Source organism: Trypanosoma melophagium (genome assembly GCF_022059095.1).
Source record: "Trypanosoma melophagium isolate St. Kilda chromosome Unknown ctg5segment0, whole genome shotgun sequence".
Lineage (NCBI taxonomy): Eukaryota > Euglenozoa > Kinetoplastea > Trypanosomatida > Trypanosomatidae > Trypanosoma > Trypanosoma melophagium.
In genome coordinates, this window is record NW_027125187.1 from 643,152 (window position 1) to 669,067 (window position 25,916).

Here is a 25,916-nt window from a genome sequence, read left to right on the forward strand (position 1 = left end):
ATAAAATAAAATAAAAGACTAGTTTTTCTTTTTTGCCATCACTTAGTCAATAAACCTTGCTCTCTAAAATATTCCCTCTTTTTTTTATTATTGCACCTTGTTTTCTTTTCCTTCTTCCATTACCAATGGACTGTGTAGGAAAGAAACCAAACGAACGAAGGAAAAAGAGAAAAAGAAAGGGCCCGTTAGAACTCTTCGTATATTTCATGCTGTTCTCGAGCAATATGCAATTCAATACGCACCCACAGTTTACGTTGTATTTTCTTTGTCCGTTGCCTCGCGAGAAATCCACGAATCATTCTTTGTATCTGCATTGCAGATCGATTGCGGCGGTGAAACCACTGCAGTTCCCTCTCTGCCTCTAGTACGGCATGATAACGATATCCCAGTTGTTTGCGATCGTAATATCCAGCAGCTGTTCGCCGTATTACACAAATCTCAAACGTTGACACATTTACTAATAATGAAAAATGAATTTGCCTTCTATCTGCAAATCCCCTACCAACACGTTGTATAAGTAACAATGCCTCACTCTCACCCATGGCTGGTTGATCAGTGAGTCCTGTGGGCACTATATAATCCATTGTGGCACTTACACCTTTATCATTTTGAAATTCCTCACTACTAAGAGAAAGAGAATCACTGAAATTCTTCATATCATCATCATCTTCTTCTTCATCCTTTTCAAATGGGAAAGGATCGTCTAGTTCTTTAAAATCTTGTGTACAAGAACTCGTACTATGAACCGAAAATGTAGAACAATTTGAGAAACAGCAAGATGGTACCGCAGAAAAAAGATAATTTGAGTTCTGAGTACCTGAAGGGCTATTAGTAAAGTTACTACCATCCATTTCTGTATTTGTTAACAACATCTCTGAGGGAGTTACTGAATCGGAAAAATGTGCTTCTCTAGACTCTTCGGTACTCATAGCTAATAGAAAACTTGTTTGTGGAGTCATTACCTTTTCTTGTTGTATCGGTAATTCTGATTCCAACGTATCGAAACCACTTTCATTATTCATGGGAGAACCTATTGGTGTTTTTATACGTTTTCTAATAAGATGTTCTGTAGGTTTAGAACTACATTCTTTTACCTCTTCTTTTTTTTTTTCTTGTTGATCTTGTTGTTGTTGTTGTTGTTGTGATTGCCGTTGTTTTTGCCAATCCACTTGCCTTGTGATGCGTCCATGCCAAAAGTCAGGAGGTGTACTTCGATACCTAACAGAACTTTCTGAAGAAACCTCCCGCCATTCACTTTTCGCTTCACGGTGCACATCTTCACCATATGTCACAAATGTCACCCCAGATAAACGTTGTCGGGATGTGGGGTTTACATTCGGCGTCGTAGTACTATTAGTAGTTGTTAAGGTGGAAAGAGAAACAGAAACATTATTATTACTCGGAGTAGCAGTAGAAGTATCCATTGGAGTCGTCTTAGTTGGAAAAGCATTAGAAACACCATTTAAGCAAGTATTCGTATTTAATAAAGGTGGGGTTTCTTTCAACTGATCAGATAAAAACGAATTATCTGATATTGCAGGTGGTTTCATTGCATCTTTTATGAGATTAACCTTGAAGCACTTTCGTGATAAATATCCATGTCCTACTCTTTGTAGTAGTAAAACAATGTTAAGGAATCTTACTCTTTCCCTTTGCTTTACACTAGCACTTGTATTTCGACTACTCACTTGTCCCAAGAGAGAAACTGTTAATTCTCTAAACGTCGCCGTCTCACTATTTGTAGAGTTTACAGGAGTACAACAATTCCCATATTCTCCACTATAGTGTGGAAGTGGTGGGGGCTCAAAAGCAGTCGAACAATGTAAAAAGCTACATCTTTGCAAATTTCTTTGACTACTTAAACTACGACGAGCTTTATATCCCATCCATCGAGAATAAATTACTTCTGCAGCTGCACGTCTCATACTTACCAGAACTTCATCTGCAGAAGCACTTTTATCTACTTCCATTGGTAAGAGAGTATTATTACAGTTGATAGGTAAAGCAGGTGCACTTAACTTACATTCTTGATCTCCTATATCATTATTTCGTACTGCACTTTCCACCGATATGGGTGGATGCAACGCTGATGAAATCACACCCAATGGTGTTTCACCTGGTACTCTATTATTACTCTCTTGTAAAGAAATTGCTATATCAACGTTGCAGGGACTCCTTATTGTTTCTGTCGTTAAAGTACAAGGTATATTATCTTCCTGTTTCTTTTTGAACGCTATCATGGAATTTGCAGAGTTCGATGTACAATATTTGTCCTCTGACTCTAGAAGAGGCTGTTGGATAGCTTCGTACATCATTCCTTTCGGTAACCCTACAACTGTATTTGCCGACGGTATCTCAATAACTTGTTTTACAGCTGTTGATCCCTCAGAATCATGACGGTTTACAAAAACACCATTATTTATTGGCAATGAAGATGGAGGTGAGAACACTTCAATTCCTGAACTTCTTTGTTGATTATGGTTATAATGCTGTTTTTCCTTTCTTTCTCTTTTGTGTTTCATCATCTGCTGTTCATGTTCTTGTTCTTGTTCTTGTTCTTGTTCTTGTTGTTCTCCCTGTTCTTCTTGTTGTTGTTCTTTCTCTTGTTGATGGCCATTCTCTAACGTTCTCACCTCAGTCAGCTGACGCTCTCCATGTGCTCGTTTCAAAACATCACAGGCCAAATCAGAAAGTTCTGTTGTTGAGGGAAATACTTGAAAAGATGAGAAAAACGATAAACGAGAATCTGGTCTTACATGGGAACTAACAACCCTCAAGGGTTCACTCTCCTCCTTGTTTAGAGGCAAGTTTTCTACTGAATTGTTGCTTATTTGATGTCCAGATTTCACAGCAGAGTGTAGTCTTGCTGCAAAAAAACAACTTTTTTCTTTCTTATGATAAGATTGATTTTTTACCTTTCCATTGGATCTACTCCGACGCTCTTCCCGCTTCTCTACTGTAGTTGCGGTTTCGTCTGCCAAATTGAAAGGATAAGCACTTGCACGAAACGTAGATCCGGCGTAGGGACCGAATTCCTCATCCCAAGCACGAGCAATCGTACGTGGTTTGTCTGTTTTTCCATCATCATAATATCGTGATATTTTTTTATTTGGTGGTTGTACGAACGTTGTTTTACCATTAAATCGCATATTTTTCGTCATGGGTGTATTATTTTGCCGTTGACTTGGTAGTGAGGATTTCTTTGATGAGTGGTGTGATGGTTGATAGTGTGATTTTACCGCATCATTTAGAGATTCATTCTCCCATGTATTCAAAAGACAGTTAATGCGCTGCACACTATCTCGTGTCTTAACCCTTACCCGAACTCGAGTTGTATCTGAATTGACTAAATCGTTTCTTTCATTATTGCTGTCATTACTAATATCACTACTAGTATTACCATTACCTGTTTGCTTTACCAATATATTCCCGTCCTCCTCATAATATGGGTGTTGACTAGAAACAGAATATCCATGTGATCCATCTGTGAGAAGACTACCACCAATGGTAGTGGTTGTAGTGGTGGTACCTAATGAGAGAATAGAACCATTCTGCGAGGACGCACATGTTATTTGCAGTTCTCGCAGTACATCTATCGGCCGTTGTCCCCAGCGAGTCATTAACACCACAAAGCGTGGAAACATAATTAAAGGCCATATCTGTAGAATAGGCAGTTCTCGCAGTGCAGATGGTGAGGTAGACCACGAGTCCCATCGATCCGCCCATTCCACCGGTGGAGTTCGCTCCTCACCAAGAGGACCAGTCGTGTAGAGTAATTGCCGTGGAAAACGGGAAAGGTGTTGAAATAACTGTTCAGCCAAGAGTAACCAGGGAGAATCTGCCTTAACACTGGTGTTTTCTTCTTTTTCTCTTGTTCTCTCGCCCATAGGTGTTCTTTTTCTTGTTCTTGTTGTTGATGTTGTTCTTTTTAATATTGTTTGAGGTATGGTAGTAGTACGCAGCTTGTCATCAACAGGGTATTGTCGAGCCCCAATAAGAATAAAAACTCTAAAATATGCCTTCAATGTTGCTTCTGAATTTGTCATGGAGAGTTTATTGTTAAGAGGAACACTATCTCCTCTGTTATCTTCATTACTTGCAAGAAAGGGTAACACATCTCCAAGAGCAACATTTCCATCTTCATCGGTACATGCATCAAGTAATAATCCCACTAAAGATTCCTCACAAATACCCTGAGAAAGACTTTCCCTTAATACCTCTTTTGGTACCTTGAGATCTGATGCCGCTGCTACTGCTGCTGCAGCTGGTGCACTACGAAATAATGATGAACTATCTGATGGAACTCGTGAATGGAAAACTTTTTCTCCTAAAGAATCATTCAATCCTATATAAGGTACTACAGAAACATGATTCAAGGGAGAAAATGTTTTTTCCACATTTTCACTAGATGAAATAAAATAGTATGGATGTACCTCATTTGCTGCACTACGTACTAAATCAGCAGTGGATAAACCTCTTCGAGTTTGTATGGTATTACTTCTTCCATTATATTTTTCATCCTTAGATAGTATTTGGGCTTTGGTTCCTCCAGATAGAATGTTAGAATGAACTTGTCGATGTCGTCCGTTATTTCTGGGTGGTCCCTGTGGGGGTCGTGGTGCCGTTATATTATCAGACGGATTCTCAGAAACCCGTCCCAGGATATGAAGTACCAATCGAAGAAGAGATGTCGTAGATGCTGATTTTGAAGAAGGTGAAGTATAAGAAGATGAAAATTTATTTTTTTCATTCAATTTACTAATATAATGGTTTCGACCTTCCCTCACTATCCCATTTGTTTCCAACCCGGAGGCTAATAACCTTTGTCGCAATTTGGAACCGGTAGATTTGGTCTTGCCATTCTTACCATTACATTCAGTACCTAGTTCTCTTCTTTCCAGCATAACGGGAATTCCTTGAGAAGTACGTGGTATTATGTCCGTTAAGTCAATACTCAGCATGAGTAAAAGGCTAAAAAAAAAAAACGATATCCACACAGTGTATTTCCGAAGAACTAGAAGCGTCAATTATTGTATTCTAAACTTAACTGTACGAAGAACTTTTTTTTCAACCTGTAGGACACCACCAGCCTTCGAGGTGGAAAAAAAAGGGAGGAGGAAACACCCAGCCACCGACGAGTGAAAAGGGAGGAAAGAATAAAGAAAAAAAGCAAGAACAACAGAGACAATAATACTGATAGTATTGTTCTTTTCTTCTTTTTTTCGTCTCTGTGAAAAGGCTCTTCCTTATCTATGATACGTTCCTTTCTTCAAGAAACTTCATCGCGTTACAAAAAAATAAAAATAAAAAAGAAACGAGAACGCGGTAATGAGGGAGGAAGGACACATACTGAAAAACAGAAATTCAGAAGCAGGTAATATATTAATGCATATATAGAACACAATACTATCAAAAAGGGAGAATGAATACAAAAAAAAAAACAGAATCGCTTGCAACAAAAAGTTCTTTACTTTCTAAGCAGGTGCACCCAGTCACAAAATAATAATAATAATAATAATAATAATAATAATAATAATAATAGTAATACTAATAAATAAATAAAAATTCAAGGCAACGAGTAATTAAAGAAAAACAAAAATCAAGATAAGAAGTCATGCTTCATATCTTACGTTATTTTTTGGTGTGTGTGTGTGTGTATGTCTTACTCTTTTTGTTGCTCATTCCTCTCTTATTTCTCCCAGCGTTCGTTCATACGACTTTTTTGTTGTTGTTGTTGTTCTTTTGCTATGTTTTCTGTACATACATACATATATCTTTTTCTCTCTTTCGTTTGCATACCTTTCTACACCTCACACTACTGGACGTCTCAGTCCCCCGTTTACACAATGTGTCCCAGCAATTGCTGTTGCTCCTTCTTCACAAACTCCTGCAGCATTTTAAAAGTTTTCATCTCCGCCACTGCTGCCGGTGGTGCCTCGCCCATCACCAGCCACTTAAACATATCATTATCAAAGTGCCGCAGGAGTCTATCGTACTCCTCCAGCTGCTCGCGCGGCATATTCGGCACGTGGTGCTTTGCAAAGAGGCCGAGGACGATGTCCATCTCCGTCATGCCGCGGTAGTCGGACTGATACAACAGCCGGCGGCGCTTCGCATCGGTCGACTCGTCCGGCGGCGGCGGCCGCACATCGCGGAATTGTTGATGACTGGCGGCCGCAGCGGGTGCGGGCGGCGGGGGACGTTCGCGCCACATCTTCACTAACGCCTCGTGCTGCTGTTGGCGCTGCGATGGCGCCAGTCGTCGCACAACTCGCCGGAGCATCTCACTAAGAAGAAAGAAGAGAGAAATAAATAGAGAGAGAGAGAGAAATGGAGAGATATTAAGATAAAGTGTAATAGGAGGGAGAATGAGGAATAGGGATAGGGATAGGGGGGAATATCCCACGGATGGATGGAGCTCGTCTTCTTTAGTGAAGGAAGAAGATTAAGAAGGAAAAAAAAAACAATACACAGAGAGAGAAACTAAGAAAGAAAGAAGAAGAATATTTTCTTTCCAATTTACCACAAACCTTTTCGGGCTGCCCTCTGCATCTTTTGCATAGATCCCTTCTTTCGTCGTTCTACTTTTCTTGCTGTGACGATAGACGTAGATCGCTTAATAGGATCAGCCTCCACTGGCGGTACCCACGATGCTTTTTGAATTATTTCTCTTAAACGACGTAAACAAGCTTCTTTATTTTGATGAACACTTCGATGCTCATGACTTGAAACTATTAACAATGACTCATCTGAAGTAAGACTCTTTCCACGTTCATTTTCCTTTAGTTTATGCATTAAATCTTCATCAAAGCGTTCATTAAGTGCTGGGATACTAGCACGCAACTCCACCTTGCTGCTACTACTATTAGTCCCTTGACCACCTGGTCCACTTCCACGCATAGTTTGAACACTATAACAATCGTCATCTATGTGAATATCCTTTAATTGTGCAAGACGGTAATATCCTTTCACTTTAAAGGAACTTATTTGAGAACGTGCACATTGTGTTGAAAGTGCAACAGATACGTTAGGGGTCCATACACTTAGTAGTGGTATTGCCCCATTAAGAGAAGGTCTACTAAAACACCACCGTATTGCACTTGAGTCAGATGCCCTAACACATGTATGTGAAGGGTTTATCGTGTAATGCAGCATAATACTCTTGTTTCTACTGTTAATGTTATTTGTGTTGGCATGATCACGGAGTGTTGGTAAGAGTGAAATATTCATAGATGGTGAATGGCTGCAACGGTGTGAGTAGAGGGATTTGTAATATTCATCTCTCATACGATTAGTCAAAATACAGGAGAGTCTCTTCTCCCTCCCAGATACCCTCATTTGTTGATTTACGTTTTCAACTCTCTCTATTTAATCCGTTCTTTTTCTTTCGTTTGTAATCACTTGTATACGCCTAGATGAAGAATAGAGCAGAAAATAATAATAATAATAATAATAATAATGATAACAAGAAAGAAACTGATGGCAATGTTAATAACTTTAGAAACAAAAATATGGTTAAAAAGGGAGAAATATAAAAAAAGGTTATCTTTGTACCCATCCCTCTTCTTCTGCAATTACTTCCACTCAGTACCCTATAAGGATACCAAAACGAAAAGAATAAGAAAAAAAAAGAGACCAGATGTGGAGAAAGAGCTAAAAAAAAAAAATAGATTACCACTTAGAGAAACAACGTCACAAGAAGAGAAGACCTCATATCACAGCAATCTCATATGAGTTCTTTTCTTCTTTATATTCTTACTTTCTTTCATTTGTTCGTATTCTGCATTCTTCTTGTTCTTTTTTCTTTGCATTCCTGTTGCCCCTTATTAGCGGCTAGTCTTTGCGCTCCATCCACACACAACTTGCCTTTCTTCCTCAATCCTAACGATCTAACTTCCACAATACTCATGTTTCTTCTTTTTTGCTTCTCTTTGTTTTTTGTTTTTTGTTTTTTTGTTTTTTTTGCTCCCCCTTCTCCATCCTCCTTTGAGGTTTCCTATACGTCATATTTACACACTCTCTCTCACACAGAGACAATTACCATGAAGGAGATGCGAAAAGAGAAACAAAAGGGGAAAGGAAAGTATTTCGTACAGTTTCCTCTTAAATATATATATACAAACATAAATATGTAAATATGGATGTACCTGAAATATGTACGAAACACCCTCCTTCAAAATCTCATTTGACCCATTACAGGGTTTTAGACTTAAAACCCTACTACGTTCCTACTCTGCTTTGATACTCTTCTAAACTGCATGCATGTCCCACTCCCATACCCCTACGCCATGATGCAGGGTCCTCCATTTTCGTTCACCTTTTTTGTTTTTTCTTTTTTTTTCATTATTTCTCTTCAGCAAAGTGTTGAATAAAACAAAATATCCCAGAGAATCCCCCATGTTAAATAGAACTATGAACACTTAACATTGATTCCCTCAATCTTACGCCAACTGTGGAAATGTCCTCTTCGAGTTAGGACAATCCCAAATCCAGTGTCGCATGTTAGTGAGATCGTTCTGAAGTTCTCCAATAGCTTTATTGGCGAATTCCGCTGGTACCTTTCTCTTGAAGGACTCCACAACCTCCACACAACCTTCCAAGTAACGTTCACGCTCCAGTGCATTCCAAACATCACGTTGTACAGTGTATCTTGCTTTGGCAATGGCTGTGTAGCGTCTCTCTGTCCTCGTCGCCCAATGAAGTACAGATAAGAGATAGTTAAGTTTTTTCTCAATATACTTCATTCCTTCCTCATTACTTGAGTAATCACCAAAGAAAAACTTATACACAGGGTATTGTCTTCGGTACAATATACTAAAGAGAATCCTGTGAGAATTAACACGGTCCCTCCAGAATGGGTCAAAATCATATGTCCAACTCACATTCAGGAGACGGTTGGTGTCATCCTCTATACAACTTAACAAGTACTTTTCCACTCGAGAAAGTTCAACACCTTCAGGTGTTTCAACCTCCGGAACATGCCAGAACTCAAAGCTACGATACTGCGACTGATTCGTAAGACGATTAAGCCACGACTCCTTTGATGCCCATTTCTCAAGTGGGATAGATCCCCATATGGTGTAGATTCCACGAGAAGAGGCAGTAATGGCTGATGCAGCAGAAGTAGCAAGAGCAATGTTCCTCAAAACATGTCGGCGCATCCTTGAGTACGAAGTATTTGTATTTCCTTTTTTCTTATTCACTCCACTTTACTTCCTTTCCTTTTTTTTTGCACTTATTTGCTTTGGTAATTTCTTTTTCTTCGCTTTCCCTCACTCTCTATTCTGTATAGACATACATGTATGTGTGTGTGTGTGTTATTTTAAATTATATTGTCACACAGAGGTTTACCAAAAAGCAAAGAAAAAAGAAGAAAATATATATATATATATATATATATATATATATATATATATATTTAGGTTAGTTATAACATTTTATTCATCCATCTACAGCAGAAAAAACCCCTTTACACACTCCTCACATCACACATATATATAGTAATAGCAACAGAGCATCTAGGCCCATTTGCACCCAGCACTCCACCAACACAGAAACACACACACTCTCTCTCTCTCAATACGGCCTATGGTATGAGTACATTTGACCCATATTACACGGTGAGTTCCGTTCCTTATCCAGATACCGTTCCGCCTCACTACGTCCAATCACACTACCATCAGGCCTACGTACAACAGGAATTGCCTTGGGCAGTTCGCGTAGTACTCGCGTTGTGGGCTCTGTGAATTCCACATATGATTCCCCCTTTACATCTGAAGTGGGGCCAAGTTTCGGCTCCGGTGGTGTACGAACACCTTCAGGTGCTGAGAAGCCGTGAAACGGTCGAAATGGCATGTAATCCGACAATGGCGTTTGATTTGAAAACGATGGTATAGTGTTTACCTTCACGTGGCGCAGCATACTCGGCCCATACTGCCGTTCCACCTTTGATGCAAAGCGGGCCGCCGCATCTGCCATCACCCGCTGCAGTGCCTCTTCACGCCCAGACGGTGATGATGTGGATGCGTTTATTGATGTTTTATTACTTTTTTCTTCCTGCCGCTTCTGCCGCTGCCGTAGACGCTCTTGAAAGATCACCTGATCAAGCGACATACCATGAAAAGCTTCACGAAACTTTCGATCAGCGTCACCGCGTACAAATGTCCTTCGTCCACGTGGTTTAGTCGTTTTATTCGTTGTCGTAGTTCTTGTTGATGATGATGAGGAAGGAGAAGATGTTGAATAAGAAGATGTTCTTGTTGTCTTCTTCTCAGATGTCTTCTGCGCAGCTGTGTGCTGTACGCCCAGTGCCTTATCGTGTTCTGTGCGTCTCTGTGGATCCATCAAGACATCGTACGCCTCTGAGACGGCCCGAAACTCCACCTCCGCCTGCGCCTTGCGGGTGTCCTCCACCACATCCGGGTGGCACTGCAGGGCGCGGCATCGGTAAGCCGACTTAATATCCTCCACCGTGGCGGTTGTGTCCACACCGAGACGTTTATAGTGATTCACTATTGGTGTATTTATATGTTTATTAGTATTTGTATGGGTGCTGCTGGTGAAACGTACACTTGTTTGGAGGACCCGCCATGGTGGGATTGAGAGTCGCGTGCATGCGGTGATACCACGATAGGCATCGGTGAAAACGAAACGATGCATGTGAAGTGAGAATTTAGGATTATAAGCAATTTATATGTATATATGTCTGCGTTGCGGTCACTCCTACCAAAAAAAAAGGTGAGAGAAAGGTATTGTTCTCAAGAGTTGAACAAACCAAACTCCTTCCAATGTACCCGCAGCCTTTACATAAAAATACAGGTAAGGAAAAAACAAAGAAATAAATAAATAAAGAAACAGCGAAAATAATAAATAAATATAGATAAGAGGATATTCAAAAAGGTGACATGCATGCAAATTTATCTATTGTACTGCTTCCTATTTTTTTTTCCTTGGGTTGAAAAGGAGGCTATGATTAACCTTTACCAGTGGACTTTACACAGAGACACAGACACAGGGATAAGGATTAAAAAAATTAATAGACAGCGTTGTGAGTTCAAACAAATGGTATTACAATAATGTTTGTGTGTGTGTATAAAGATCCTCGTCCCTTCACTCAAGTGTTGGGACATAAAAAAAAACAAAACCTATCCCTCATCATGAATACTTTTTTCACACTCTGTGTTGAGGCAACAGTTTTGTTTTTTCTCTTTAGAGAAACCACCCCCTTGTCGAACTTCGAGTGCATGCCATTGGGAATCCACAGTCCATCCTCTCAAAGCCTTCAAGACATCAACAAGACTTTTATCATGTACTCGTTTAAAATTCATCTCCTGTAGTTTTTCTGAAAAACGTGGAGAGATCAATGACCTTGGTAATGAAGAACATCGGTTTTTGTTTGCTTCTTTTGCCGAAGAAGCACTCTCTCCTCGAACCCGTGAGGCATCAATAAAGATGTGAACATTTTGCTTTCGTCTATGATGCGGCAAGACATCGGCGTTATGTGCACGAGGATCCCAATTGAAGTAGTGCCATCGCATAAGGGCATCAACAGTTGCCGCTGGTTGTTTCCATACCCCAACTTCATCTGGGTCTAAATCTTCTCGCAGTAATTTTCGCACAGGTGTTGTTTGTATTTGTTCATTATTATCATCATTATGTTTTTCTTTTCCCGTTTCACTGCACGTCATCGTCTCTTCTAGTCGAAGACACAGTTTCAAGGCATCAGGATGTGACTCTCGCAACTCTTGTAGCAGTTGTTGTACCCCTCTCTGGTTCACAATATTATTACTATTATTATTATTATTATTATTATTATTATTATTATTATTATTATTATTATTATTATTATTATTATTATTATTATTGTTATTATTACTTATAGTTCCTACAGTGGAACATGTGATATTATTGTTTAGGAGTTTTTTTTCTGTATAATGATGTAAAGAACCACTTGATTTTCCTTCTTTCATATTCATCAGTGAATTTTTGGAGTGCATTAATAAATTTGTTGCATCTCTCGTCTTTTGGGGAACTACAGTTGTTAACATGCTGGCACCTAAAAGTGGAATACGTTTCTTTTCATGTAATCTATGGGATGAAACAAGAGATGTGGGTCGAATCTTTTCACCTCTTAAATGATCTTTAAAGAGAGATGCTGCAGAGCTAGCAAGTGCCTCTTTTCCCATATCATGACAAGTAACAGAAGCTGACAAGGTGGCCCAATGCACTTTCATACTACATCCATCTCCTTTCTTCAATACGGCGTTATGATCATCTTCTTTTTCTTCTTTTCTATTATTATTATTATTATTATTATTTCCTTCTTCCTGAAATGCCGCATGTAACTCTTGTAAGAGTTCCTTCCATGCCTGTGGAATATTATTATTATTATTATTATTATTATCTGCCACTATACGCGCAATTCGAGGCATGAGTACAATGAGATGCACATTTAACCATGCATTCCGCATCACACTCTTCAGATCTGGGTGTTCCTCCAAATGCTCTCGATAGGGATTCGTAATATTTGGATGTCCATGCAGGGCGATATCAAACTCCTCTGCCGACATCTTAGAGAGATTGTGTTGGCGGGGAATACGCAGACCGAAGAGTCCACCGCCGAGTTTAATGCCAAGTCCACCCGTTAAGTGATTCCCCGCATGTCGACGGCCATCGCGTAATCCAAATATAGTGGAAAGACGTTTGTAGCGTCCTTTACAGCCGTGGGTGTGGCGAATGTGAATAGCGCCTCCGCGTTTTGTTCGTCCCCGCAGAAAATCACGGGGACCCCAACGTCCAAAACAACACGAATTGAGCCGCAGCATTTATTTAATTCTAAATAATAATAATAATAATAATAATAATAATAATAATAATAATAATAATAATAATAATATATACCTGCTCCGCTTTACACAACTATGAACCCCAAGCCGCGTAAAGCTCCCAGGCTAGACGTCATAGAGAGAGAGAGAGAGAAAAGTCAGAATCGGATATATATATATATATATATATATATATTGAATGTATATACATGGAAATAGAGAAATATATATTAAAGAGGGAAAAAAAGAATATCATATAGTGAAAACGTCAGAATCATAGCCACACTGTTGCACCCGGGTTCACTCTGAAGAGAAACGACAATGCAAATAACTGTAATTTTCGGAGAACTAATAAATAAGTAAATAAATAAAAAAAGGAAAGAGAATTTAAGAAAAAATCGTGAAATTTCCCCCCTTTCTTACTTCTTCTTTACTTCAGTATTGACGTTATCACCACTAGAATCATAATTCAAAAGTATGTGTCTTTGGAAGATCCCCTCTTCCTCTTATAAGTGGAAAGAAACAGTGACGTAGATACTGTATTTTAACTCCTCCAAACCCCTCCAAAAAAAAAAAAAAAACAAGCAAAAAAAGAGAGAAAGGGAAAATAGAGAGACAAGAAGAATCTTATTTTTTTTTTCTCTGTTCATTTATAAATATATAATATTATCTTTTTTTTTTTTTACTTTCTTCCCCTTCTCCTTCCCCACCACTTTTTTTTTTCTCGCTCTTATTACAGTACCTTTTTTCAAATCTCCATATCCCCATACTTCCAGTCACACTCGAACTAACTAAAGGGATTAAACACTAATAAATAAATAGAACGATTTTTTTTCTTCCTTCCCTTTTTTACTAGTGGTTCTTCTTCGCCTCTTCTAGCCAAGCGGTAATGCGGCTCTGAAGCTTCTCTCGAGCCTCCTTAACATCTTTCCGTGCATTAAATTCATTTACCATATTCTCATCCAAATATTCCTTCGTAAAAGGATGTTTATTCTCCGAGAGAAGCACATGATGAATGGTATCCCTGTTAACATAGACCAAATCCTCTAAATCTTTCACTTCAGCTGGAAGGGCCACAGGGTCTAAAAGCGGAGTGGAGAGTAATGCATCTAATGCATACTCCGGGGCATCATCCCATAACGCCTCATCTTTACTTATCTTCTCTGAAATAGTTTCAAGGGTTGTGGCAATTTCTCTTAGTTTCCACACAAGGTGTTCCTCCACGAGATGGCGATCGGCAACAGTGTGCATAGCTTGTAAAATATCTTTCAATGGTACACCACAGTTACACAAACAACGTAGAAAGTTATGAAAACGACGAAATTGTGCAAGACATTCTACCAAACGACCTAAAATTTCTTTTGGTCGAAAATTGTAACGTTCAGGAAACTTAATTTTTAAATTTTTACTGTCAGCACCTGCAAAACTAACGAAACTTCGAGCCAACATTTGACCAATTTGCTGTGCCACCATATTTTGTGCTACTCCCTTTGAAAAGCTTATGGAAAGTTGAATAAATAAATCCATACTTGATTCAAAAAGAAGAATATGTTGTCGTAATCCCTGACCCAATTGATGATAAGTCATTGGTGAATCACCATTATCGTTCTCATCATCAGAACTTTCATCAGCTACTTCATTGCTGATATTATTGATCCTCCTGTTATTATTGTTATTATTATTATTATTATTGTTACTTCTACCCGTTCTGATGTTATTACCGGTATTTCCAGCTCCTCCAGTTCTCTCACTGTGTGGAGGACGGGCCCCTTCACTCAGATCAGCACCCTCCCTTACAAGTTGATTCATTTTTGTTAATGTTTCAATAAGTTGATCAACCGCCTCATTGACATCTGCAGTTACCATGTGAGAAAAACGTTCCAAAATTGTACCATCAACTTCAAATTCTTTACGAACAGGTTGACATAAGGATTCATGTACGAGAAAAGATTTTGTACAATAGGAAAGTGTATAACGTACCACAACCTTTTCATATGTAGATTTTTCTACTGCAATATAACACAAAACACAAGCAAGTACAATATGCTGTGTAAACCATCGATGGGTTGTTAAGGCTCGTTTTGCTTCTTCATCATGTAATAGACGACTGAGGAATGAGGGAAAGAGTGCGTGTGTGTGTGGTTTAGGGAAATACGTAGTATTTCCCATTAATACCAACATAAGTGAAATAACATTTTCAACATCAAAACAATCTATTGGGGCTAATTGTACACCACGAATAACCACATCCACAAGTTGTTGAGGTAAATATTGCCATTCCTCTGGGGGTTCTTTTAAAAGTACCCCATCAGGAGAAACATTCATAACACAAACAAGCCATGCAGCGATTCCATTAAGTACTCGAACTCGTTTTCGACCAAGACTTTTTGATCCAATTAGTCCTTCAATAAGAGAACTTTCTGCCAAATACGCCGCCCGCTGTTCCGGAGGCACCTGTGGATGAGTCGCATCCCGTTCATCTCTCTCATGCGTTTCAATCAATACGGTCGTACTCAGCATAATAGATCGAGCAGCCAAAAAAAATAAATGTACAGAAGGTTTAAATGGTTCTTTTAATGATGGAAAAACAGGAAGAGGACGATTTTCATCATAGTGTGTAATACGTTCTACATCATCTCCAAAATCCACCATTAAATTATCCCCAGTATCTTCAAGAACGTAACTTGCAGGAATAATATGAGGATCATACCCTCTTTCAAATAAAGGTAATGCAGCTTCCAAAAGTACATCATTCATTTGGGCCATAAACAATCGAGAAGAGAGAGGAAGATTATGGTGCATAGTTTTACTATAACCGGAATTAAGTCTTAATGCAGCACCAAAAAATCGAAAAGTAGGTTCTCGAGATATTTTTGATTGTAAAAGTGCAAGAACTATACGTTTATTGGCAGCACAAGCGGATTCCATATAAATTTGCAATTCTGATACTTTCTGAGAGTGATCTGTATCTTTAGGAAACATTGATGTTACTTTTTCCCATTCCATAGAACGTAAATGTAATGGGGATAAACGATTACCTCGAGTGTATATACCGACACCCAACATGGCACCTAAAATAGTACTACACTCCAATTCTAAACCAGTTGACAACATATTATTGTAAAAAAGATGCGATTGTATGAGTATTGGTAAAATAGAACTGCAAGATATAAGAGAATATAATACTTGACGCAGCATTTCCAACTCTTTTGTACTATTTATAGTGCATGCAAGAAAAAATTCAATAAGATGGCTTAATATTACGTTCACTATATATTCTCCATCACTGCAGCGTGGTTGTGGCCTTTTAGCAATATAATCAAATAAAGCATTAACTGCAGCCGCATCAAATGCATTAGAAGCGAAATATGGAAGTAGTGCAATACCAAATGGTCTTCTTTCAGAATCTTGTTCAAGTGTATTACAAATAGCTTCACATACTTCAGATTCTGCTCTTTCTTCTGATTTTTCATTCCCTCTAGAAGCAAGAGTTTGTGCCAATGTTTCCATTTGTTGTGCTAATTTGTTATGTATAGCACCAATTGTATGGTGGTTATTTGAGGCTGTGGTAGTTGTATTGGCTGGTAGTGTTCGGAGTACTTGATCAATAGCTGATTGAAGGGCTCCCATCTGACCTCCAGTTATTGTAGTTTTAATCTCTCCTGCAGCCCAGAGAATAAAAGCAGGAACACCTCTTATACCGAATCGATTAGCAGTCTCCCTATTTCGATCAATATTACATCTGCAGAATACCACGTTATTGTACTGTCGGCTTAACGCTTCATAGTGGGGTTTTACCTGCTGGCATGGACCACACCAATCTGCGTAGAAGGCCACAACAAGAACTCTATGTTCTCTTGTGAGGGAAAGCAAATGTTCCAAACCGTTTATTTCCAGCATTATTGTAATGTTGATAGTTTGATACTGATGTTCTTCTTGTTGTTGTTGCTTTTCGATTTGCAAGCTTGTTTCCCCAGAATACCAGGCCCAGCAAATGGTTCACTTTCCTCTTTAGAGTATCAGAGAGAGATATCTATGAGGTTTTAATGAAAAAAAAAACTATTTTTTCCACTGGTTTTCTTTTTTCTTTCTTTTTCTTGCGTTCCTTTTCGTGTCTCGTGCCCACCGTCACTTCTCTTTGTTAACTATTTCTTTGTGTTAACCTCCTTTCTTTATTTATTTCCTTATTTTTTATTTATACTCACGTCTTTGATTTTCTTTCTACTTTCGTTCTTCTTGTATTTTCTTCTTTCCTTCCGTTTTGCTTTTTCCTTTGTTTCCTTGCGTCGTTTACTTCTCGCTAAACCAGAAAGGAACAGCAGACAACACAAAGGGGAAACAACCCTGTCGGTATCACAATAAGAACACGCAGGATAGAAACAAGAAAAAAAATAAATAACAATAATAATAATAATAATAATAATAATAATAATAATAATAATAATAATAATAATAATCAAACATCCAGCATCAAAAGTAAAGAAGTAAAGAGAAATAGTAATAATCAATCGCAAATAATCAAAAGCAACATTCAGGAAAATGAATTAAGGAAAAAAGAAAAAAAAACAGAGCCACAGTAAGGATTAAATCGAAAGAAAAAGAAAGAATACAGACGAAATAAGTTCCAAAACAAGTCTACATGAGGCGACATCGACTCTATGAACATCAGACAAAATAATGATGATAATGGTAACAAAAGACGAAGCAAAAAAGCCAAACACACACACAGGCACATAGTTTGAGTTCATATATATATATATATATATATGAAAAGAAAAAACGGAAAAGAAGAGCAACGAGAAAAAAAAAAGATGAAATAACAAGATTAACTTTGGGCATCACCCGCAAAGTCAGGGTGAACGTGACCAAAAAAGAGCATTCCAACATCATCCACCACATCCATCTCATCATCTTCCTCATCCTCAGCAGGAGCCACCATTGAAGTTTCATTCTCATCACCCTCAATATCCGATAACTCCTCCTTCTTCTCTCCTTCCATACCACTTAAAAATGATCCACAGTTTTCCCCTGACATTTCCTGCGCCCATCGTTCAAACGGATTCGCATCCGCGGTAGCCTCAAACACGTACTTGGCGTACTCCATACTGTGAACCGGCAGAGTATGATAGAGCCCCTTCAGCGATGTCGTCCCATCGTCTGTGACACTTGGATGTATCGGCCCTGCGGTGTCTATTCGCTCTCTGTTGTAGGCGGGCTGTCTGTAGTCCCGCACGTGTTGCTCCAACACTCCCCACGCGGTAAAGTCGCCGAAGAAGGGATGCCGCCGCAGCGCCTCCGGGTCAAAGCGCCCGGTTGTGGGATGCACGCCGAGGCGCCGGGCGGGATCGGTGCGGCAGAGTTGTTGAATGAAGTCCGCCACGCGGTCAAACGCGTCCGCCTGCGGGCCGATGAAAACCCGCGGAAACGACACGCCGCTGCCGTGCAGGCCGTCGACAACCCGCCGCATCACCGCGAAGGTGTTGGCGCCGCCGAACATGTGCGTGCCGTAGAGCATCTCGTACACAACGGCCCCCAGCGCCCAGAGATCACTGCTGTAGCTCCACTGGCACCGCCCGAGCATCTCCGGCGAGACGTACTGGGCGGTGCCGCAGAAGTTGGCCGTCATCTTCCGCATGCTTTGAATGGCCGAGACGGTGAGGCGGCGGTCGGGATCGGGGGATTTGTTGTTTTTGTTTTTGTTGCTGTGGTCCTCTTCTTCCTTCTTCTTCGCCCTCTCACGGAGGGCAACGCCATTGTTGGAGACTGGCTTCAGTGCCTCGCCCTGTACATCTACGGTGTCAAAGTCCAGCAAGCAGACACGGTACTTGCTATCAAAGGCGATATTCTCCGGTTTAAGATCGCGTAAAACGAAACCTTTAGAAAAAACCTGTGTTAGTCCCATTACAAGTTGGGCTGTAATAAGTTGAATGTCATGAAAATCTAAACAAGGAATCGAATTCTTAGAATTTGACAATCCCTTTTCCGAATTTGTAGCTAACATTGCCTCTGCTGCTAAGTTCTGAGCTGCACGACGTGCCGCACAGGTTCGAATGTGTTCCAGTAAATCACCATTCGGAAGATGTTCCATAACAAAGTAAAGTTCATCCTCTGACTGTGCTGTACCGTATAATCGAGCAATAAAAGGATAGGGTCCCATTTCTAAAAGAGCACGTTTTTCATTCATTGCCACTTGAACCTTATTCTGCTGCAATAACTGTATCTTAGAAAGTATCTTCACCGCTATAGGAAGATGTGGTGAGAAGCCAAATTTGCTTTGTACAACTTGTGAAATAGCACCAGAACCAATGGGTTGAGCATCAGATAAATTTAATTGACTCGGATCAAATGTTGGGCATTTTGGCGGTGTATTATTTGGGATTTCTTTTTTTTCCCTTTCTTCTTCTTCACTGTGAATAGACATGAGTGTACAAATTCATACACAAAGCAAGGTCCTCCACTCAAACCAAATTAAATATATCGTCTTTTCTCTCAACGTCTTCACCTAAATTTACCTTGCCTCCTATCTAATATATATATATATATATATTGTATCGTTTTCTTCTTTTATTTATTTTTATTTGCCGTCAATAAATAAAGATAAAATAAAAAAAGAAATGAGTAAGGAAATAAAGCAAAGGGTTCGCCCCACCACACCACCACCACCACCCCAAAAAAAAAACTACAGCAATAATAATAGTAATAATAGTACGTTTAAAGCATAAATAAAGAGCAAAAAATAAAAAAAGCAAATGATATATACAATTAAATCCAGAAAAACACATCTTATGAATGGACACATAAGGTTTTTGTTCTCTTGCTATCTTTCTTTCTCTCCCTTCTCTGCTCTTTTTAGTCGTATTGAGCATATGATTTCATCCAGAAACTATCACATGCAGAGAAAGAGGGAAAGGGGGAAATAGATATTTTTCAGGGAGTTTATAATATCTTCACTTCACACCAAGCAGTAATTCTTCCTCGTGTGTCAGTGGCTCCAGTGATGTTAGACTTTGTAGTAGTCTTTGTTTCTCTAATTCCAGACGTTTTTGAATCGCTACTTCTTCTGTGGAGTAATCTTCCACATACGCAGCTAATATTTCCCGGTTAATAAAGAGAATATAGCGAATGGGAGCAGGTTTATTCCCTTTTGCAATAAAAACTTTAAGTGCATCAAAGGTTAAAAATCGAATATGTGTTGAAGAGCTATTTGTTAAGGGAAGAAGTGCGCAAAGCAACGCTGGTGACTCTGCAAAACTTCTACGTGCCTTTAAAAATGCAGAATCTTCAAGAATAGATGCAAGTAACTCTAGTGCATGCAGTTTAGCTACAAAATTTCCCTCATCTAAACAATTCTTAAACATTAAGACAAATTCATTGAAATAATACAAAAGTAGTGATGCAGAAAGACCTTTATCCATCTGCAAAGCTGTATTCAATGAGAGCCATGTTTCTGTACAAAGAACTGTCGTATCGGATCCAACACTACGACAGAGAATTCCGATACATGTATTACAAAAATTGTAATGTTTTTCCTGTTGTTGAGAACTTCTGACGTTTTCTTCTTCATTAGCCTTAGTATTACTATTATCCGTATTAGTATTCGTAGTGGTAGAAGTAATTTCTGATGGTGATAGAATCATCTCTAAAAAAACTGGAACTCGCATAAGTGTCCGAAATACATCAGCAGCCGGAACACATCGCTCCACAGTTCCATGCGCTTCTGCTAACTTTCCCAGTAACCCCTTCATCTCCCATACTGTTTCACTACGGTTGATTTCCTCTTTTGTGGTACTATCGAAATCAATGTGACTAGCAAGTGCCTCACCAGTGGAGGTGTTTTGCGGTTCACCGTAGAGAAGCGCATCTGCCAACACATCCCCGTGTCCTTTTAATATCAAATCTCCAAAAACAAAAGCAATCTTTTTTCGAACTTCCAACCATGCATCATCAGTGCGTTCCACGAGAAGTCGCAGTAGTTGACGGAGACTTACAGGCGAGAGAGAAACGGCCTCTTCTGTTGGGTTGCTGAGAGTCTGAAGCAGCAGCAATAAGGCCGCATTTACGGTTGCGGGTTTATCCGATGTTTGAAGAACCCTAAGAAATCCCTTACTTGTATGTATGCCATCTTCCGCTAACGCAGCTGCACTCATCAAGGCAAAAACAACCTTGTTGTTGTTATTGTTGTTATTGCTATTGTGTTTTTTTTTTTCACTATTCAACTGTCGTTTAAACGGAGAAACCAAACATATCAAAACAAATAGCAATCATTTTCTTTTTACAAGAAATAATTAAAAAAAAACAAGGCATTAAATTGATATGGATGGTTATCAATCCCTTTCCTCCCATCATGGAACAAAAAGGAAAAAAAAAAGAAATTCACCCGCTCGTTTGTTTATATTCCACATTCCCTCATATTTAATACAGAGAACCACACACACATATATATTTTATGTTCTCTGCCCTCACTCAGTAACAAAAATAAAAAAAGAGTAAAAGGAATAAAAAAAAAAGAAAAAAAAACAGCAATAACTGCGTGTCACCACTCACTTTCATAGAGTTGCCAGCGTGACGTACAACCGACCATCAGCAGAAGTAAAGCGTTCAAGAAGATAACCCACTGGAGTTTGCAATGGTGGTTGTAAACCCTGAAGCATAAAGGATAAACGGCGTTTCCTACGAGGTAATGATGGAAGCATCACATGGATCATTTTCTCTTCATCTGTGGCATCAGCAGCTTCTATAAACTCACGCACAAGGGATTCAGTTCCTGAATACAATGCGGTATTTGAAAATGACTTATCTTCTAAACCTCTGTAAAAGGGACTAAGGGCTCGAATAAATGGTGCAGAACACGGTAAGAGCGTTGATGTACAAGCATTAGAAGCGTCATTATCATCATTATTACCATCATTATTAGTACACTCGGTATCACCATCACTTTTGCCATAAAATTTTCTCCATATAAGGTATGGTTCGAGGAGTGCTCGCCAAATAACTTCTCCAAAAGGCATTTCAAGTACTGATCTTTTACGTCTAGAACTATCTTCATTCTCTTCATTATGGTCAACGCTACTATTAGTATTAGTGTTCTCATTATTGTCATCGTTGCCAGAAGGTACAGTTTCTTCCTTATTTTCACTCACAGAAACCTTTTCATCGTGGAGATCTACTATTGTAGTAGGTACGCGAAACAGTGCAAAATGCAAGGGATTTTTACCAAGTGGAATGTTAAGCATAAGTGCTATATTCTTTGGTTCACCTGTCACCCGCCGTAATCCAGCAAAACGATCGTTGAAAGCCCTTAATGCTCGTACGAATGGATCTCCTGTAGAAGTACACGTTGCAAGAGTTAAAACATCATTTATAACCTCACTACGTGCATCCATTAAGGCCTTTATACCACCATACATAAGAGAAAAAGTACCCTTCATTACCTGTTTTAGGTATTCACCCACGGCTTGTTCCTCGTTACGGCGGGAAGCAGCATCTTCCTGCCCAGGACAAGGCACAGAAAGTGGTTTCTCTGTTGCTAAACATGTAATGCGTGCTTCTAACGTTAATGGCAAAGCGAATACTGTTGGATACAATTCAGACGGAGAAGCCGATGCAACTGTTATTGTATCCGTACTTGTTGTAATAATTTTTTTAGGTGGTTCGTTTAGTCCCGCAATGACTGAGGCGTTAACACTATCCTTGATGGCTCCTACAGGATATTGCCATGGTACTGGTTCACCTTTACACGTAAGCCAGACGAGAGGTGTGGAGTCCGCCTTGGCGACTGTAAAAGCAGAAAAGTATTTTTGTACTTCTGCACGTACCGCCATAAGAACAGAACTGCGGGGCAATACGTACATGAGTGGGGCTGGTTTCTCTTGCACGCTGCAGTCGGTATCGCTGAGGGAAATAATGACTGGAACGGCCCCTGTGTAGTCCTCAATCTGAAGGGACATATATATATATATACGTTGAAAAGGAGAAATAATAATAATAATAATAATAATAATAATAATAATAATAATAATAATAATAATAATAATAATAATAATAATAATAATAATAATAATAATAATAATAATAATAATAATAATAATAATAAAATGAAAAGATAAACTATAATAATAAAGAAAATAGTCTAAATTTCGGAACTCAAAAACCAACAGGTAGATGGGTAGAAAAATAAAATAAAGAAGACAGGAATAATAAGAAATAAAGATGGCAACAAACAGAGACAGACAGGCAGGCATACAAAAGACAGAAAAGAATAGAGGAAGAAGAAACCCTCAGCTTGAACTGTTTGATCGTTTGTTTGTGTTATCTGTATGATGTTTTCTTTTTTTTTTTTTGCAGATCCCTCTGTAGAAATATTGTTTGCAAAAATTACGAATACAACACATGTGTACAAAAGAAAGAGTAGAATATGAAAAAAGAGAAATAATCTTTCATGGTTTTATGCGTTTATTATCTCTGTTTTTTCTTTTTTTTGTTGTTTTGTGTTTTTTTTCTTCTGTTTTTAGTTACTCCCCCATACCTTTCATATTTCTTTCGTTCTCTTAGGGTAATTGAGTAAAAAAGTGCTTCAATATCTGTTGTTTCTTCGTCCCTGCTACCAAGCGTCAGTTGATTTATCGCTTCTTCTTTTTTTCCTACTCACTCCATTTTTTCTTCTTCCTTAAGGAATAACAAGAAAAACAGAGAATCCGGAAGAATCTGTAAAAAAAAAATGAGAAAAGAATCAAAAAAACAAAAAAAACAATGAGAGGAAAAACAAGAAAAGAAAAATAAATGAAGAGTCGAGATGGGCTGAGCCGGCAGACAGATGGCTTCACACACACACGCACGCCCATATATACAGAGAGAAAACCAGATAAAAAGAGAAAGAGAAAGAGTCCAGGTTAGGGAGTTGTGTGCATGAATGTTCCTGTGTTCTTCTATCTTCTCGATTTCCCTCTCTCTCTTCTCGTTGTATTCTTCTCTGCCCATTTCCTTTTTAAGCCACGAACTGGTGAACAGCGCTGAGCCACGCCTCGTACTCCGCCTGCTCCGCCCACAATCCGTAGGCCTCCACAAACTCGCCCAACTCATCATTCACACCTCGGGCATCGAGATAATTAAGAAAGGCATTCGAAAGATTGTCGTCGAGTTCATTCACATCCGGCCCGCCGTACAGCACTGACCGCTTGGCTACGGCCTCAGCAGACTCATCAAGCGCGAGTGCCGAGTCGGGCAGAAAAGCAATATGATCCAGCAGCACCTCTCCATCCTCATACGTCATGTCGAACATAAGTGTCTTGCCTTTGCTTGTGATGAAGACAGTGTACTCGTATTTCGTCGGGCTGCCATCATCTGGAGTGATCTCGTTACGGTAGCGGAGAAGAATCTCCTCATCCTCGAACGTCTTGCGCATCGTGAAGAGCCTCTCACCCGCTTTGCGGTCTAACGTCCAGCCAGTTGGCACCTTTGGCTTCTCCTGCTTTCCACTGCGACGCTGTTCATCCTCCATCTCGTAGCGAGTCGCATCAGCGAGTTCAGCACAGGACGCAAGGCGTTGTTGTGTGCCCGCGAAAAGCGGAGCCGTTACGGCCGCGGCTGTGGCTGAAGGGAAACTGCGGTGGAAAATAGGTGCTTTCGACACAGCACGAAGAATAGTGGAGACACAAGTGCGTCGCATCTTATTATTATTATTGTTGTTGTTGTTTTTTCTTTTAGGTTATATTATTTCTTTGTTTGTTTTTTTCCCTTTTCCTTTCTATTCGTCTTTCAGTACGTAATTTTTTTGATTAGTCTTACTTGTATTCCTTTCGTTTCGTGTCTAGTTGTGTTTGTTCGCTTATCCACCTATAGATGTCTCCCCGTTTACAATACAAATTAAAAAAAAACAGGAGGAGAAGGAGAAAGAAAAAGAAAACAACTTGGTATTTTTGTTCCTTCCACATTGATTCTTTTTATTTTTTTTACTTCTTCTTTCATTACTTTTATCTTATTGAAAATATTGTATATATATATATATATATATATATATATATATATACGTGTGCAAGTAAGTACGTACGTGTGTGTGTGTGTTTCTCCCTTCCCTTGCGATAAGGAGGGGAGGTACTTGAATCATGAAATTCAACAACCTCTTCGAGAATCAAAAAAAAAAAAACTGACATCGCTTCATACTACTTCTCTTCTTGTTGGTGACCACTATCTGTTTCTCCATCTGCGATAGCTTTTCTTCTCTCATCCGCATGGTCGCTGCTATCAGCCGTCAAACCACTACTGCTTTCCTTTCCAAGCAACTCCTCCATTGGAAGTATCTCCATTGTGTCTAACCACTGCATATAGTATGGATGCTCCCGATTATCCTCTACTTGAAGACAGAGACGCCATGGTGGTTCATGATGCATTTTCCCTGTGGCATGATGTTGCTGCCAACAGCGATCCGCTTCTTCAAATATAGATAATTTCTTTTGCCGCGCCGCTGCTGTGGCTGAACGCCAGGCATCTTCTTCAGTAACTATAAAGAAAGGAGACTTTGCTACAAACTTCGCAGAGGGCACCCCCACTGGAGACACTAATTTTGCATTCTTAGGCGTAGAAGGCGGCTCTTGTTTTTCTTGACTATGTTGTTGCTGATTTTGTTTTTCACTTAATTCACTTTGTATAGGACTAGAAAATCGTGGACGAACATTTCGTGTTTCCTCACCAACGTCCGCAGGGACATCATCTCTAGATGATTTCATTGACCTAAGGTGCGTGATAATGAAGTAAAATCGGGTCAGGGAACAGAGATTTCGTCTTGGTTTCTCACTTCTCTGTCTACTCCCCCCCCCCCCCTACCCAGGATGTATAAAGATATATATATATATATATATATGTATATATATCTACGTAAATTTGTGTATGTATGTTTAAGTGTTGTGTGTCACCTAATCCCCTTTTCTACCACAACATCAAGCTATGTCCATCAGAAAGGAAAAATAATGAGGAAAAAAAATAAATAGAGTACATGTAGTTATGAATCAGGAATAGAGCAAACGAAACGAAAAAAGGAGGTATAAATCAAATAAGAGCTAAACGAATTCAATCCTCCCTCCCTCTCTCTCTCTCTCT

The 25,916-nt window shown here is 39.3% G+C and overlaps 12 protein-coding genes across 12 annotated transcripts; all 12 read right to left on the reverse strand.

Annotated features, from left to right (window-relative positions):
• Positions 1-185: 185 nt before the first annotated feature.
• On the reverse strand, positions 186-4,961 carry LSM04_008345 (IQ motif; the record flags this gene model as incomplete). The annotated part of the gene is made up of 1 exon (XM_067329697.1): positions 186-4,961. The coding sequence occupies one exon, from the start codon at positions 4,959-4,961 to the stop codon at positions 186-188; it is 4,776 nt and encodes a 1,591-aa protein (XP_067187544.1).
• An 878-nt stretch (positions 4,962-5,839) lies between these two features.
• On the reverse strand, positions 5,840-6,283 carry LSM04_003724 (Flavinator of succinate dehydrogenase; the record flags this gene model as incomplete). The annotated part of the gene is made up of 1 exon (XM_067329698.1): positions 5,840-6,283. The coding sequence occupies one exon, from the start codon at positions 6,281-6,283 to the stop codon at positions 5,840-5,842; it is 444 nt and encodes a 147-aa protein (XP_067187326.1).
• A 236-nt stretch (positions 6,284-6,519) lies between these two features.
• Positions 6,520-7,338, reverse strand: LSM04_008815 (Peptide chain release factor class I/class II; the record flags this gene model as incomplete). The annotated part of the gene is made up of 1 exon (XM_067329699.1): positions 6,520-7,338. The coding sequence occupies one exon, from the start codon at positions 7,336-7,338 to the stop codon at positions 6,520-6,522; it is 819 nt and encodes a 272-aa protein (XP_067187562.1).
• Positions 7,339-8,441: 1,103 nt separating this feature from the next.
• On the reverse strand, positions 8,442-9,161 carry LSM04_001401 (uncharacterized protein; the record flags this gene model as incomplete). The annotated part of the gene is made up of 1 exon (XM_067329700.1): positions 8,442-9,161. One exon carries the CDS (start codon positions 9,159-9,161, stop codon positions 8,442-8,444), a length of 720 nt encoding a protein of 239 aa, XP_067187216.1.
• A 415-nt stretch (positions 9,162-9,576) lies between these two features.
• LSM04_004010 (DnaJ domain) lies at positions 9,577-10,659 on the reverse strand (the record flags this gene model as incomplete). Its single annotated transcript, XM_067329701.1, has 1 exon — positions 9,577-10,659. The coding sequence occupies one exon, from the start codon at positions 10,657-10,659 to the stop codon at positions 9,577-9,579; it is 1,083 nt and encodes a 360-aa protein (XP_067187336.1).
• Positions 10,660-11,144: 485 nt separating this feature from the next.
• LSM04_002234 (uncharacterized protein) lies at positions 11,145-12,824 on the reverse strand (the record flags this gene model as incomplete). Its single annotated transcript, XM_067329702.1, has 1 exon — positions 11,145-12,824. The coding sequence occupies one exon, from the start codon at positions 12,822-12,824 to the stop codon at positions 11,145-11,147; it is 1,680 nt and encodes a 559-aa protein (XP_067187258.1).
• Positions 12,825-13,676: 852 nt separating this feature from the next.
• Positions 13,677-16,724, reverse strand: LSM04_003416 (Ubiquitin conjugation factor E4; the record flags this gene model as incomplete). Its single annotated transcript, XM_067329703.1, has 1 exon — positions 13,677-16,724. One exon carries the CDS (start codon positions 16,722-16,724, stop codon positions 13,677-13,679), a length of 3,048 nt encoding a protein of 1,015 aa, XP_067187308.1.
• A 925-nt stretch (positions 16,725-17,649) lies between these two features.
• LSM04_002641 (Protein kinase domain) lies at positions 17,650-19,245 on the reverse strand (the record flags this gene model as incomplete). The annotated part of the gene is made up of 1 exon (XM_067329704.1): positions 17,650-19,245. The coding sequence occupies one exon, from the start codon at positions 19,243-19,245 to the stop codon at positions 17,650-17,652; it is 1,596 nt and encodes a 531-aa protein (XP_067187274.1).
• Positions 19,246-19,771: 526 nt separating this feature from the next.
• Positions 19,772-20,971, reverse strand: LSM04_002577 (Mo25-like; the record flags this gene model as incomplete). The annotated part of the gene is made up of 1 exon (XM_067329705.1): positions 19,772-20,971. The coding sequence occupies one exon, from the start codon at positions 20,969-20,971 to the stop codon at positions 19,772-19,774; it is 1,200 nt and encodes a 399-aa protein (XP_067187272.1).
• Positions 20,972-21,370: 399 nt separating this feature from the next.
• On the reverse strand, positions 21,371-22,771 carry LSM04_004066 (uncharacterized protein; the record flags this gene model as incomplete). The annotated part of the gene is made up of 1 exon (XM_067329706.1): positions 21,371-22,771. One exon carries the CDS (start codon positions 22,769-22,771, stop codon positions 21,371-21,373), a length of 1,401 nt encoding a protein of 466 aa, XP_067187339.1.
• Positions 22,772-23,808: 1,037 nt separating this feature from the next.
• Positions 23,809-24,489, reverse strand: LSM04_001302 (Mitochondrial glycoprotein; the record flags this gene model as incomplete). The annotated part of the gene is made up of 1 exon (XM_067329708.1): positions 23,809-24,489. One exon carries the CDS (start codon positions 24,487-24,489, stop codon positions 23,809-23,811), a length of 681 nt encoding a protein of 226 aa, XP_067187212.1.
• A 493-nt stretch (positions 24,490-24,982) lies between these two features.
• On the reverse strand, positions 24,983-25,546 carry LSM04_009022 (uncharacterized protein; the record flags this gene model as incomplete). Its single annotated transcript, XM_067329709.1, has 1 exon — positions 24,983-25,546. The coding sequence occupies one exon, from the start codon at positions 25,544-25,546 to the stop codon at positions 24,983-24,985; it is 564 nt and encodes a 187-aa protein (XP_067187568.1).
• Between the last annotated feature and the right edge of the window lie 370 nt (positions 25,547-25,916).